General features: G+C 40.6%; 2 protein-coding genes across 2 annotated transcripts in view; one reads left to right on the forward strand and one right to left on the reverse strand.

The window, feature by feature from the left end:
- The first annotated feature begins 907 nt into the window (after positions 1 to 907).
- On the forward strand, positions 908 to 12,576 carry lrrc29 (leucine rich repeat containing 29). Its single transcript, XM_049573095.1, has 11 exons — positions 908 to 1,244; positions 2,511 to 2,612; positions 2,784 to 2,918; positions 3,980 to 4,159; positions 6,381 to 6,686; positions 6,967 to 7,183; positions 9,420 to 9,577; positions 9,674 to 9,889; positions 9,990 to 10,202; positions 10,285 to 10,502; positions 10,726 to 12,576. The coding sequence occupies exons 1-11, from the start codon at positions 1,191 to 1,193 to the stop codon at positions 10,886 to 10,888; spliced, it is 1,962 nt and encodes a 653-aa protein (XP_049429052.1). The 5' UTR covers positions 908 to 1,190; the 3' UTR covers positions 10,889 to 12,576.
- A 491-nt stretch (positions 12,577 to 13,067) lies between these two features.
- The window catches only part of elmo3 (engulfment and cell motility 3), a 29,546-nt gene continuing 27,001 nt past the window's right edge, over positions 13,068 to 15,612 (reverse strand). The window contains exons 17-21 of the mRNA XM_049573094.1: positions 15,204 to 15,316; positions 14,977 to 15,081; positions 14,262 to 14,341; positions 14,087 to 14,167; positions 13,068 to 13,978 (exon numbers count right to left, since the gene is read on the reverse strand). Of these exons, the coding sequence (XP_049429051.1) occupies positions 13,766 to 13,978; positions 14,087 to 14,167; positions 14,262 to 14,341; positions 14,977 to 15,081; positions 15,204 to 15,316 (592 nt within the window). The 3' untranslated portion in view covers positions 13,068 to 13,765. The remainder of the gene's footprint in view (positions 13,979 to 14,086; positions 14,168 to 14,261; positions 14,342 to 14,976; positions 15,082 to 15,203; positions 15,317 to 15,612) is intronic.

Below are 15,612 nucleotides of genomic sequence, written 5' to 3' on the forward strand. Positions count from 1 at the left end.
AAACAAAGGCAATGAAAACCGACTGAAAACAGGAAGCAACATTTATAGACATGATGCCCTGATTAAAGATATATGGTTACTGGTTTAACCAGCTAAACACAATACTGTTATTCAGAGGTGAAATTCAACCCAATATTCATACTCAGGTACTGTACAGTTTCTATTTGTACTTGAGCATTTCCATGTTATTCTATTTTCTACTTCTACTCCACTACTACTTTTATTTTAAAGCTTTAGTTACCCTAGTTACTTAATTTATTTATATTAAGTATCAAGAAACAAAATTTTCAAATAGGTAATAATGTATTCTTACAGGTTAAGGCCCCCAGCAGCATATGGAGCAATCTGATGTAGCAGCTGGTAAAGACAGAGCTGACTTAAAGTGATGAACTCGACTGTGTCAATAATTAAAATTCAAAATGAGTACTTTTATTTTTGGTACTTAAAGTATATTTTGATGATAATACTATTGTAAGATTTTGAATGCAGGACTTTAACCTGTAACAGAGTATTTATACACTGTAGTAATACTACTTTTACTCAAGCAAAAGATCTGAATACTTCATCCGCCAATGCTGTTAACTTCATGCAGCCATAGGCTACATAGACTGGACATTTTTGGGGTACTTTGTTGTTTTAAACCGGTAACAACGTCTTGTTTATTTCTGTTTGAAGGTAGCTAAATGCCAACATGTACTTTGCAGCACCAGTATCAACCACAGCGACATGGGGAAAAACATTTTCCACTTATTTAGGTCAAGTTACTGACTTTGCGGTGTAAAAGAAGCATACCATACCTCCTGCGACAGGTAGAGGAACATGAAGAAAAACACATTTCCCACAATGCCCCGCCTCGCTTCGACGTCAGTGCTTTCTCGCCTGTCAGCTGGTGCAACTGACGGAAATGTACCGCCTGTGGTAACGATACAGTACAAAGTAGCTTAGTGGGAGATGACAGCAGGTAACACAGCTCCTCACTGGGCCCCACTGAGCTGAAACTGGTCATTTTATTGATAAGTTAACGGATAAGTATGACACGAGTCAACGGCTATTCATTACTTAGCCGCTATTAGCCGAAACGCTAACGTTAGTGAACTTAGGGCTGCAACTTGTGCAGCTAGCTAGTGAAGGGCTAGTTGAGCCTCTTGTGATGGTCTGGAGTGTTTTATTATAACGAGGGAGAGGCTGAGATGGAAAACTGCAATGGGGAGGACATTATAGAAACACCCGAGCTGCCTCTGGAGGTGAGTTAATGTACTGGTTTAAAAAAAAAATGCAAGAATTGGCTTGTCTTGCTTTGTTTTGTTTTTTGTTTTTTACAGAAACACCCTGCTTCATATTCATACAGTCACACGCATATGAGAGCTGCGTATAGTGACAGTCCTCTCCTGGTGGATGAGGAGGTGCTACATTTACATTATTGTTTAAAAAAAAAAAAAAACATTTGATAGTGATTACATTTGCACTCATGACACTTCATTGATTCATCTGCAATGCGTCTGAATTTGTAAATACAAACTTTTGGGGTATTTTTTATGTACATTTTTATCAATTCTGTATTACCTCTTAGTCTTGAAACTTGGATCATTAAATTATTCATGTATGAATGAATATTGCTGTTTAATAGGGGAGGTATTTTAACAAGCCTTTTTGGCTTCTAACCTCTCCAGCACAATCTTAAAACATTTTAAATTCTTACCTTTGCTTTTCCTATAAACATGTATATGCAAATTACTTAAACTTAACAGTTTAAGCCACATATAAGTGGTATACATCATCTGAAAGCAGGAAATTTGAAAATTAATTTGAGATCCAGCACTGTGTGTCAAATTTTTCTTGTCAAAAATCTGTTACAAACATTATGTTTTGGTTAGACACCTGTTTAAACTTGGAAATTTTACATTGTGCAAGGGCTTAGAACATTTTGATGCAGCAGTTTTTGTGTTGATGCCATTTGTTACACAAATTTGATTCTAAATTTAAACATTGCTGACCACCAGAGAATTGCTTGAAATGGTCGAAAATTCCTCCAAAATCCTAAATTAAAGCATCAAGACCTTGCGGAGCACCACAGAAAAATCCATGCTGAAATTTGGTTTCCATAAAACATTTGGAGATTTCTGTAAGAATCATTTTTCGGTGATCGGATGGTAGCATTTTGTGCTGAAAACTGCCATGAGACCCCCCTACTATCAATAGCAGCCATACATCCTTTGGGTGTGGAAGGTCTTCAGTTTTTCATAGTCAACATTCATGAGGCTGTGATTATCCTAGAGGTCACAATATTGTAGGTCATATTATACAGTGATGTCCGTTTCACAGAAATTGTCTCGCTACAATAAAATGGCTACTATGGGGGCTGCCGCCATCACACATTAATAAAATCTGTCATACAGTATGCTGCCATTTGATTAAATAAAATGCTGTCATGTTACCCTGGGGTGGACTTTTCTCTTAATGGATCACACTTTTAAAAAAAGCTAATGCTGTATTACTGTCCCTCGTTGCAGATCATAGTCTACATCCTGAGCTTTCTTCATGCTTCAGACAGAAAGGAAGCCTCGCTGGTCTGCCGCAGCTGGTACCATGCTAGTCAGGACTTGCACTTTCAGGTAAACTGCTTCAGAGCTCACCACAAGATAAATCTGCACAGTAACTATGTCAGAAGGTTTAGAAAGTGTTGACTGACTGAAAGGTGACCGTGGAAGGATTTGCATAAGTGTGAATGCTTGAGGGCAAAGGAAAATCCCTTCCTGACTCTCTGTTTGTTTCTCGTTGTGCAGAAAAATGTCACCTTCTGCTTCCCGGCTTCAGCCTCGTCCTTGGAGCTGATCAGGGGTCTGAGCCGAAAGTCACACTGCAGTCTGATTATCAGCCAGCTGGATGGGTTCAGTATGTCCAGATCACTGCTTCTGGAGGTGCAGTATCCTGTTATGATTAAAAGCATGTCACTACTTGGGTTAGCTTGGGTGCCGATAGTCACTGTCTAACACTTACTGAGATTCTCAGGTCTTTTTATTACTGAAGATGAAAGCTGAGAAGATCAGCAATGAAGTTCCTTTATAGATCCAAAATAAATCCCTCATTATGGTACAGCAAGGCCAAACAAGACAAATTAGAAGCACATATAATGAATGAAACATGTATTTATATAATAATTTCTGATTGTCTGTGTTTAAATAGGTCTTCCCGCTTTACCACCACAGTAGCATTTGCTGTAGAAACAATATTGTGGCTGTCATGTGAAGACCTAGCTAATGTGATGTTAATAAGCGTTGTGATTTCACGTCATATGATCACACGCTTTGTTGTTGGTGGGGAGGATTCTCCCACCTCGAGGGCTTTATGAAGGCCTTTAAAAAAATATGAGCAAACCCAAGTTGAGTTTATTTTATTCAGCTCAGAAACACACTGTCATCATGCAAGAACAGATGTCTCCTCTCTTGTAAAGCTAACAGTGTGATATCAACCAATGCACATCATCTTGAGTATTTGCATTAGCATGATATCGCTCTTATCATATTAGTTTCCCGTCAAACTGACCAGGGTGTAGTACAGTCATAATTACTCACGGTGTAGTCCAAAGTGCAGCTGTAGGAGTATAATCTCTCATTGATCCTTATCACAATAATGTGTGTGGGAATTTGCATGTGAACATGCAAGCATGGAATTTCCTGTTAAAGATTTTGTCATCTGTCAAATTGTAAAACTTCAACCGCAGAAATATAAGAAACTGAAGGAAAAGTTGATGCTATAACCATCACACACTGTCCAAATGTCATTTTTTAAAGCATGGAAACAGGAGGCAGCAAATTACTCTCTTTGTCCTCCTGCTATCTTTGCCTCTCCATTGCTTCCATATTTAATTAAATCCAATCTGTTTATCTTCTCTTTGAATTGTCATAATTTCCTCTCTCTGTCTGTGTTGCCTCATGCATGATTGTCTGTGCTATCTCTTGTTGTCTTACCCCCTCTTCAGGTGGGTCTCTGCTTGGGCCCTAAGTTAGAGAGCTTGGCACTTCCTGGTAGCAGTATAACAGAGGCCTCTCTGCTGGCCCTCCTCCCTCGCCTCACCTCCCTCCGCAGGCTGGACCTCAGGGGCCTGGACAGTCTCTTCATGTCTGGAGCTTTCCTCTCCAGGGAGGAGCACAGACAGCAGGTATTACAGATGTAGAGGTGGGATGGTGGGTGGAGGTTGACCTTTGTTTCAGTATGACATGAGCTGGCACCATGTCCTGAAGCCTGTTCCTTCTTTATGTATATCTTCTGGTAATCCACATTTGGACACTGGAGATGAATTATCAGGGAAATATTAACAAAAAACTTGGGCCAATGAGACTGCAGATGCAAAGGACTGTACAGATGTACTCTGTCACACAGAGTCAAAAAGAGTAACTACGTATCTGGTCAAAACTGAGTCAGGACCGGTAACATATTTTTTTTGTGTAATATTCTATGAAAACAGCATGTAAAAACTTCAGTTGTAGTTATGTAATCTTGAAGCTGCTGTCGCACTGATTGCAGCCTCTGTAACAGAGAGACAGCAACCATTAGTTCAAAGCTTGGGTAGGCAATTTATTTTGGCATTATTTAGAAAAATTGCCATATTAAACTTTGAACCTATAGTAATGCAAGTGGTCTGAGAGAATACTAGACTTCTGCACCTCCACATGGCTCTGTTTTCAATCTTTAGAGAATGTAGCACGTCACGGGAGACTTTGGGTAATTACAGGTCATTTTCAGAGAAAGAGGCTGTCAGTAATGTCAATCACTGCTTGTGAACTGCAGTCACATTGTCAAACACAACTCTGATCAAATGTGAACCAAGATTCTGTTGCTGCATTGCATTTTTCTTGCCTCAAATGTTTCCAGAAACATATTTTAGCATTCTGTTTAGATTATTGTTTTGGCTGTTTGCCTTTATTGGATAGGATATTCTAAGTGTGAAGGGGGGGTACAGAGAGGGGATGACATACAATAAAGGCCCACAGACTGGAATCAAGCCCGCGACCACTGCCGCAAAGGCCATTGCCTTCGTATATGGGACGCCTGCTCTACCTACTAAGCCACTGGGTGTCCCTTAGTGTACTGTTTAGCTGTAAACTGAGAAGGTTTGTGACCTTACCGTTATGTTGAAATCAGTCAAGCTGAAACAAAGCACCAGCCGGAGCAAACGTTCTTATTACACTAAAATATGTTTATGAAAACGTGTGAGGCAAGAAATAGGCAATGCAGTAACAGTCTTGATTCATATTTGATTAGTTCTGCCTAGTTTGACAATTTGACCGCAGCTCATGAGCAGTGATTGACATGATTGACAGCTGCATTAGAGACTCCTCTGCTGTGATTGGTTGTATTCATGATTGCGAATGCCATTAGGAGTGCTACGAGGAGGCAGAGGAGAATTATTTTTTCAGATTATCTGCCTCATGTACTGTCAGGATATAGTGACAATTAGTAAATATATATATATATATATATATATATATGCTAAAAAGTTAACCACTGTAGCTTTAAGATAGCCACAGCTCAACTTAGCTAAAATAATCATGGATTTCTCCCCAGCTGTAGGCTACATAAAGAAAATATATTACTTTTTATGTACTAACACCGTGGTAACTCAGTTTGTTACTCCGAATAACTAAATGAGACAGAATCAAAATTGTATCACAATGAAGAAAACCCCACAGCTAAACACCTGCTAATGCTAACGTAACTAGTTTAGCAGAGAAACAGTAACTACCATGTTAGCTTTGGACTCTAGTGGAATTCATGTAATTTGATGTGGTTAAGATCCTTTAAAATCACATATTTAAGTCTATTAAATTCTAAACTCATTAATTGTATTATTAATTATTGTATTTTCAAAATAAATGTTAACCATAGATGGACAGACAGGCACTTAGCAAGATAAGTAATTTATACATTTAGTTCATTTGAACTTGCAGAGGGTAGTGACTGCTTTTTTGCACTGTGTAGTTGTTTTTATTTTTTATTTCATTTTATTTTTATTTTTTTTTATAAAATACAGTCAGCCTATAAAGGCATAAAATGAAAGTATTATAGCGTTTTTTTATCTGTTACGCAGTTTGCCCACCAAATTGAATCTGCCTTCTCCTACATTTGTACTGGTATAGCTCAGTATCAGGCCAGGATTAGTATCTCTCTGTATGTGCGTCCTCCCAGGAGAAAAAGGCATCGGCAGTGAATATAAATAAAAATCATGAGATTAACTGATGTGCACTTCAGTCAGTATTACAGCGGACAAAAGTAACCTTTCATTAAATGTTTATGGCTTTTGTGTTTGCAGCACAGCTTTATTGTTTTTCCATCCGCAGTAATGCACCAATGTCAGGTCAAACTCCATCTTCTTGTTCCAGGTCAGGTCAGCTCTGTCCGGTCTGGAAGAGCTGGACCTATCCGACCTGCGCTACCTCTCTGACCTCACCTTCAATCGGCTCACCAGCTGCACCCCACGCCTCCGTCGCCTCTCGCTGGCCGGCTGCCATATTGCCTTCGAATTCGACCCATACCGAGGGTGCCCGGTGGGAGCCGTTAAGGATTCGTCAGCATTGCTGTCACTAAGGAACTTGAGGAAGTTGTTAACAGAGCAGAAATCCACCCTCATAGGTCTGGACCTCAGCAGAACATCGATCACCCCTGAGTCACTACGCACTATTGCACAGGTCAGGATGCTTTCAGTCCTTGCGATAGCTTCTTTATCGCTTGAGCAGCAAGGAATGATTCTTCATAAATTGAACTGTTCAATTCACGTCTCAGTACCTGTGTGCTGGTTTATACAGAGGCAATAGTCTGCTTTTAGACTGGTTAAGATTTCATTTATGATGTAGAAGCTTTCCTTTAATTTCTATAAAGATGAAGAGTTTCTATTGTTTGTCCTCATAGAAGAAACATGTCATTGGATTTTTGGTCTTCTTTAATTTCTTGATATTTCTTCTGTTCCAGGTTCAGGGTTTGGTCTTAGAGGAACTGAGTCTGCATGGCTGTAAGGAGCTGACTGATTACTCAGTGGAGGCTCTGGTGAAGCACCAGCCGAGCCTCCAGAGGCTGGACATCAGTGCCTGCACTGAGCTGACCAGCAGGTCTGTAGAGGCCATAGCACAGGGCCTGAGGTCAGTGACGCACCTCTCCTTGTCCCGCGACTGGAGGATCACAGAAAAAGGTGCATATACTGTATTTTTGTATGTATCCTGACAACTTAAAAATCAATTTGTAAACATAGCAAAACTCAGTCTAACACCTTGCTTTTCAGCCATTAGAAATCCAGTTTCAATACAACCCAAAAGACTTGATCAATAGCTACTCTAGTACTGTAGCTAGAAGCCTAGTCAGTAGTAGGGCTGAATATATTTATCCTGCACTATTGAAAAGGTCATGAGCTTATTCAAAACTAAATGCTGTATCCTGTTGGTAGCATGGAGATGCTCAGCAAATTTTATGGCAATCAGCATATCGGAATATGAGATATTGTTGTACATAGTTGAGACAAAATCCAACTACTGTTTTCTGGAAGCCATATCAGTGATCAAGGTGATAGTCAAGGGCAATATTTGACCTGATGGTTCAGAAGGTCACTGAAATCACGATGATTATTATTTGGGGAATATTGAATGTTCATGATAAATATTTAGGCTGTCTGGCCAATACTTTCTAAGAAAAAAAATCAGTTTAAATGGTAAATTCTGTATTTTTTATTTTTATTTTTTTTCTTAAAACCTGGACCCTATTTTTCTATGTTTTTGTGTCAAGGTGACTAATGAAAACAATTTTTGTAACTAACAGCAGCAAAAAAGCACTTGGGGCAATCACTGCACAGTCAATGTTTGTCCACTAACAGTGCTTGTTTTTGTCACTGATAGGCTCAGATTGTTATTTTAAGTGTCTGACAACATTATGGAAGGGTTCCCTACAGAGACAGGCCTTTATGTTAAAGAGTTAGAATCAGAGACAGCCCTGAAATTGCCATTCCTACATACCCACAAGACACAAGTTTAAATAAACTAATTTTAGCATGTATAGAGCCAGTATATCTTCACATCTAACTGTGTGGTGAATTAAGGGTTTATTTCAACCAGAGAAGAGTTGGTGATTGTTGGAACAGTGGAGAGATGAACTGAGATGCTTTTTGTGAGCTTTATTTTGTTTTAGTTTGTTACCCTTTAAAGGGATAGTGCACCCAAAAATGAAAATTCAGCCATTATCTACTCACCCATATGCTGACGGAGGCCCTGGTGAAGTTTTAGAGTCCTCACATCCCTTGCGGAGATCAGCGGGGGGAGCGGCTAGCACACCTAATGGTAGACGGCGCCCCAGACTAACGTCCAAGAACACAAAATTGAATCCACAGAGTACCTCCATACTGCTCATCCATAGTGATCCAAATGTGCTGCAGCCCCGACATAAAAAGTCGTTTCGAAAAACGTCATATGAACTCTGTTTTTAGCCTCACTGTAGCCTGTAGCTCTGACTGCTTCTCTGTGCTCCGTGTTCACGTGTGCGCGCCTGCACGAGACCAGCGAAAGCTTGAGCTTTGCTCACCCGTGTTTACATCACGTGACAGGGACAACAGTAACCACAGTAGCTAAAAGATAATTTGCACTACGGTCTTTTAGCAAAAGACAGCCCAACATGTCTGAAGACTTTGAAACTGAGGAGGAACAGCATTTCTTTGTTGAGCTGTATTTGTTTGAGCCTGAATTTACGGACGGAACTCAGGCTACTGGACGAAGCAGCTGCCGCAGCTCATGAGCCTAACCCTCAGCCAGCCGCAGAATACCGGAGTCCAGCACTGGAAACCTGGTGGTGTAGTTGTTTCAAATGCAAAGCATTCCTCGGATGGGGAAAGTCTTTGCTGCTCAGACTGGGAATTGGCGATGCCTGCACTTGAGAATCTGGACATCAGTACTGACGAGACTGCTGCTCTTCAGAGATCACCAATCACCCTGAGTGCGCGCACACGTGAGCGCGGAGCACAGAGAAGCAGTCAGAGCTACTGGCTACAGTGAGGCTAAAAACAGAGTTCATATGACGTTTTTTGAAACAACTTTTTATGTTGCGGCTGCAGCACACTTGGATCACTATGGATGAGCAGTATGGAGGTACTCTGTGGATTCAATTTTGTGTTCTTGGACGTCCTTGGACATTAGGTGTGCTAGCCGCTCCACCCGCCGATCTCCGCAAGGGATGTGAGGACTCTGAAACTTCACCAGGGCCTCCGTCAGCATATGGGTGAGTAGATAATGGCTGCATTTTCATTTTTGGGTGCACTATCCCTTTAAGGTTTGTTAACTGTGAAATGTCTTACTATTTAACAACCCCCTTGCAAATGAACTACCCCAGCCTCCTGTCTGCTAGAAAATGTCCTCTCCTTTAAAGTGATAATTTTGTGTCATCCACAGGCCTTGCTGACCTTCTGTCTGTGTCGTCCCTGAGGAGTCTGGATCTGTCTGAGTGTCTGCACGTCAGTGGTACAGAGATAGTGAAAGGCCTGACGGGCCCCAGTGCTGCCAGAGCACAGCTGGAGACCCTCAGTCTCAAGAGCTGCACCTACATCAGGGTCAGACAGTGTGTTCGTACAGTATGTGTGTGTTTACTTGTGTCTGTGTGGAAACATTCATGGAGAAAAAACAGCTTTGTCCTCTGCTCTTTTTAGGATCTTGCCGTGTTCTCTGTCACCCAGCTCCTTGGGGATACTCTCCGTGAGCTAGATTTGACATCATGTGTCAATGTGACTGACCTGTCTGTGCGTGCTATAGCCACATACCTGCAGAGGCTGGTCGTCCTGCGGCTCGGCTGGTGTAAAGAAGTCACAGACTGGGGTCTGCTGGGCATGGTGGAAACAACCAAATGTGAGCCTGACGAGGAGATGGTGAGAACCACAGACATATGAGAGTGTACAGTACCTGTGATATTAGACGTAAAGTAGTAAAAGTGTCACAGCTGTTATATTAATGTTCTTTTCTCAATAGGGAGACAAGGGTCCCAAGTTCACCCGCACCTTCGGCAACATGGGCTTCTTCAAGCCTCCTCGTTTGCCGTTTGAGGAGCGACCCAAGCTGGTGACGCAGACTGACCTGCAGCAGTTCAGACAGCAGGCTGGAGCTTCACTTTTAGCTCTCAACAGGCTGCAGGAGCTGGACCTCTCCGCCTGCTCCAAACTCACTGACAGCAGCATCACACAGGTGGGAAACTGAGGAGAGACAAATGTTTCAGTCCGCAGCAGAAATGCAGAATATTTGAAAAAACTTCCTCTCCTCCCCTCAGGTGGTGCATTACCCAAACCTTCACCGTCTGTCTCTTTCCATGTTGCCGGAGATCACTGACGCCAGCTTGGCGTCGGTAGGCTGGCACTGCCGCAGCCTCACCAGCCTGGCGCTCAGCCAATGCCCAGGTATCAGTGACCGAGGAGTAGCACAGGCTGCACCATACCTACACAGGCTGCAGCATCTCTACCTCTCCTGTTGTAATAACATCACTGACAGGTGAGTGACATAAAATCTGTATCTGTAGTCTCAGATTTAAAGGGACAGTTCATCCCAAAATCAAAAATACATATTTTTCCTCTTACTTGTAGTGCTGTTTATCATTCTAGATTATTTTGGTGTGAATAGCACTACAGGAAGGAAAAAAAATGTATTTTTGATTTTGGAGTGAATTGTCCCTTAAGGAATGAATTTCTTATCTCTTGACCTTTGAACCCTGCAGGTCCTTGTTCCTTCTGGCGCAGCACTGTAAACGTCTGCAAACACTCGACATTTCAAGGTGCAAAAACATCTCGGTAACAACGGTGGACCTCCTTCAATCACAGCTGCCCTTCTTGGAAAATGTCCACTACAAATTCATAGGTGGGGCTGACCTTACCCTCTGACCGACTGATTGAATCCTGGACGACTGCAGATCCTTTTAAATAACAAAAACCTGCTGACCAAATCGTGCTCCAAGAGTTGAGCCTCTGCACATTTCAGCAATTTGTACAAGAAGTGAAGGAAATGATGAGTTGTCAGTTTAGAGTGGGAACTACTGTAAAACCTGTCACCTGTATACCACCCTGTGAGTTATTTATACAAGTCTCCTCAGTGTGAGGCTGGTACCATTGTATGAAACCAATGTGGAAGTACTTCTGCGTGTACGGTAAACATTTCATGTTTGTTCATGCTTGGATTCAAACATCCAGACAGGGCAGGCAAAAGTGTATCTGACTGAAAACCACTAACCACCGTATTCAAAGATCATTAACTGAGTCCAGGGGGGAAAAGTTTGGATGTAATGTTTATGATCAGTTTATGTGGTGCATCATCACTGAGGGAAGCCTGTGTACAATTATCTGTTAAAACCAAAAGAAACTCTGAAAACTGACACATAGCTGCCATAGTAAGAAGAAAGTATTCTCACGTCTCATTATAATGAGTTGTTGTGTTGTACATTTGTTTTTAGGAGGCAGATTTCTCTCAATATATTGAACATCTTATAGTAGATTTTATCTCAATTAAAAGGTATCTCAGAAAATACTTCTACAGCAGAAAAAAAAATGAAAGGACATTTATATAATATATAAAAATGCATTTATGTATTTAATAATTTGGAACCGGTGTAGCTAAAATTGAAAGGTAAGCTGTGGACTACCTTCGTATTTTTTTTTTGTTTTGTTTTCCTAAACTGAAAAAAATCCTACTGTGTTCTGAACAGCTTTGGTGACTTTTGATTTTCTTGATAATTTATTTTTTTAACTGAACAGAAATATTTTTTTTTCTAACAATGAATGATCTGTGTGGCTAAAGTAGAAGTAAAGATGGATGTGAGGTGAAATAGTGCTCCTCCAATAGTTTTGTCACCTTCAACATTTAGACCAAGATAAAGGCCTATCACTTTGAGGCGAAGGTGAATGAATGCAAGCCATTTATTTGCACGTTCTCTTTCAGGAGTTGGACATTATTTTTGGGGGGAATGACTTTTCTTTCAGAGCATGTCAGCAGTTCGCCTGCCTCCATTTAACTCAAACGTTTTAATTATTAAAGGGCTCTGTGAAAACTGCCAGCATTGATAAGTATGCAGTCAGACTGAGTCTCAAATTTTAAGGAAGTCATTGGAAGGGAGTTGTATCTCACACATAGCAGACTAATCATGCCACAATATTGTTTTTATGAAAATCGGTGCATCTGCTGTTATTACTGGATGCTGCAAGCTTACCACACAGCACAAACTGTAGTGCTGAACTTACTTGAATTCATCTGAAGGACCGTTTCTTTTTTTGCTGTCTTGGCCCAACACTGTGGCCTAATTAAAGAAATAATATTCCTTTATATTATGTGTGCATTGTTGAATAATTTTGTACTGCTGTAACTGTATGCTGCACTATGACAGAGGGAGGATTACACACTGTAAAGAAGGAAAAATCAAGAATCCACGATTTTATGAATAAAGCAAACTTTGGCTGCTCTGAGCAAAACACACACATATGCTTGTTTTTCTCAGTATAAATCAAACTGTTTATTCATGTGAAGTCACCCCAAGCGCGTGATTCAAAGTCGATATTATCACAGAGGGTTGGGCGTCAGGAATGCACTGCAAAGGACAGTCATGAAATAACCCTGTGCCAAAAACAGGCAGAGAACACTCAATCACACCGTGTGATTTAATGTAGACCTGTGTCAGTTACTGTGTTGCTGCGTCGAGTGTCACCACTGAGTGTAGCATGTTGCCTCCATCGTATCACACAAAGTACCTCGTATAAAATCCATCAGTTTTAAAATTAATTCTGGATCTGATCCAAGACAGTTAATGAAAACCTAAAAATGACCACTGATTGCATCGTACAGATTTACAGGGATGATTGCGAGCTGGATATAAAACCTGATAAAAGTTTTTCTCATTATCAGACTGTTGATCATGGCAAAGGTACAATTTCTAATTGAAAAAAGTCAGCTTGGTACCTAATGCAGATCTGCATCATTGTAAGAACAAATTAAAGTTTAACAGAGTTTTTCAGAGCATCGCTGCTCTACAGTAATCATATTGTGCTGCTGGGATGCGTACCAAGGCCAGTACCCAAAGGTATACTTGAGCAGAATATTGTCCAACACTGAAAATGTACTGTGTTTGTCTTTCATATGTTGGAAATGAGTCCAACATGTACCACATATTGAGAAAGCACTGTGTCCTAGTTAATGCCCTTAAAAAAAAAAAAAGCAACAGAAACAAAAAAGAAATGTATAAATGAGCACAACCAGCATTCTTAGACAAACGTCAAAGCATAACGACTCGACCAATGAGGTCAAGCCTTGCACACAGGAATAATCCATGTATCATACATTGTTTTAGATATATTTAGAAATATAAAATGATTACAAAACAAAATTAAAGTACCATTACTTGAGTGGCTGTATTGCATAAGAAGAATGTCGTTGTGCCAAGTGTCTGTTGTTTTTGGAGTTGTGTTGACGTTTCCAGACATGAATGTACAGACGAACTCCCAGATAATCTGCAGCATTTGTACAGTCAACAGCCATTTGGTAGCGGTTCCACAACCACAACTGTAGTTTTCCACAGGTTGATGTTTCATTTGGATGTAGAGGGCACGGCCACAGAGGAAAAATATAATGTATTAAATCTGTGTTATAGGAATAAGTGCGTGGAAGCACAGGTCAGATCTCACCATACACACACACCTCTTATTTCAGACACACACACTCACACATATATTTACACATTCACACGTTCTAGTTGCACTCCAGCGAATGCACACGCTCTACTGCTCCGTCTGGCTGAAGTCGTAGCAGAAGTTGTAGTTGCTCGGTGGTTTGGGGACGACTGGCGCTCTGTCGGGGATGGGGACGTTCTCAAGGTCCAGGAGGCGGAGCTTAATCTCCATAGAGAGCAGGATATCCAGCTCGCTGCGCATGGATTCACTACTCATCTCCCGGCCCAGGAGAACGCTCAGTCCATCTGTCCACAGGCAGAACTGTCAGAGAGAGGAAGCCAGTGAGTGTTCGGTTTATATTCTTACTCTATGTTATAATGCACACAGAAAAGAAGAAGCTGATGGAGAGGAACATGTTCAGAGACTCACATCAGTTCTAGAGGGGGCGATGAAGTTCAGGCTGTACTCTTCTACGTCATATGTGATGCTAAATGCCAGGTCCAGCACCTCCTGCAGTGAGGGACACGTCCGAAAACACACATATCAACACAGTGAGACGTGAGCATAATAAGTATCATGTGAGAAGACAAGAAGCGCTACTGACCTTGTTCTGTTTGCCTTTGTTCTCCTTCATGTGAGGACAGTCTTTTCCCGTCAGCAGGCCTTTGATGTCTGCAACTGGAACTGAAGGAGGAGGAAAGCGGAGAGAAAACGAGTAATAAACAGAGAGGATCAAATTTATGGAGGATGAAAAATGATTTAAGTATCAATAAATAAATGCATAAATAAATACAGGAATGAATAAATATGGAAGTAAACAAAATAAATAAATGCTGAAATACGTAAAGTAATAAAGAAATACATGTTGAAATAAATGTGGAAATAAATAGATAAATGCATAAATACAAGCTCCTAATTAAGCAGGACATAATTTATTTCTTAATTTTTGTACAACTACATTATTTATTTCTGTTTCTGTATGTTGAGGAGGTAGAAGGGCCTTGTCCCTGTATTTATTTATTTCCATAATTAATTCAGTATTTAATTATTTCTATTTATTTACTTCTGTGGTCCTAACCTTTGTTTATTTCTTAATTTTTCCACTTTTAAAACTGTATTTCTGTATTCATTTCAGGATTTATTATTTTATTTAGTTTGTATTTATTTATTTGTTAATTGTGTAATTTTTCATCTCAGTAGGTTAATTTAATTCAAATAAGTAAATCAGGGCTAAAACTAATTTTAATCAATCTTTTTTTATCTGTCTAAAAGACAGAAAAGTTGTAAATCTGCCCAGGCCCATCCCAGCTTCAACTCACTCTTCTCTTGCAGTGTTTCAATTGGTGGATTGTCCGTGTCCTCTTCCACATCACCGTAGTGAAGCATTTTGTGATTGGGCGACAAGCGGCAGTACCACAGTTTATCTGAGAAAACAATCAGAGAGGTTAGACAAACAAAAAAAAAAACACAGTATAATGTTATTTAAGTGTGTGTGTGTGTGTGTGTGTGTGTGTGTGTGTGCGTGTGCGTGTGTGTGTTTTCTCACCCTGTCTGCGACGGCTGCTGATTTTCCTGAACATTGTTCCTTGACACAGCCTGTTGAGTCTCTGCTGGCGGATCAGCTCAAGCAGCTCTGGCTTCAGGCGCTCTTTGAGCTCACTGGAAAGAAAAACACACAAACACATGCTCAACAAAATGCTTTGGAATACTTCGTCACAAGATATTAGCATCTCACGATCCTGAACACAAGACATAAAAGGCAAAATAAAACACATCACTAGCCAGGACAATCGTCAGAACTCATACAACATCATTCTTCATCATTAATTTGAAGGGAAATCAAACGGGGATTCACAGTATGGACAGCACTTTTGTAGACAGTAAGTCCAGCCTGCATGGATGACCCCTCAGTGTGACAGCAACACACTGCTACACTCAGTGTTTAGTGACAAACA

Source organism: Epinephelus fuscoguttatus, linkage group LG4 (genome assembly GCF_011397635.1).
Source record: "Epinephelus fuscoguttatus linkage group LG4, E.fuscoguttatus.final_Chr_v1".
NCBI lineage: Eukaryota > Metazoa > Chordata > Actinopteri > Perciformes > Serranidae > Epinephelus > Epinephelus fuscoguttatus.

Excerpts from the sequence above, each read along its gene's own strand:
- lrrc29 (XM_049573095.1), top strand. The coding sequence starts at position 1,191 with ATGGAAAACTGCAATGGGGAGGACATTATAGAAACACCCGAGCTGCCT. Across the intron at positions 2,919-3,979 it reads CCAGATCACTGCTTCTGGAG|GTGGGTCTCTGCTTGGGCCC; the intron begins GTGCAGTATCCT and ends CCCCCTCTTCAG. Across the intron at positions 4,160-6,380 it reads GGGAGGAGCACAGACAGCAG|GTCAGGTCAGCTCTGTCCGG; the intron begins GTATTACAGATG and ends TTCTTGTTCCAG.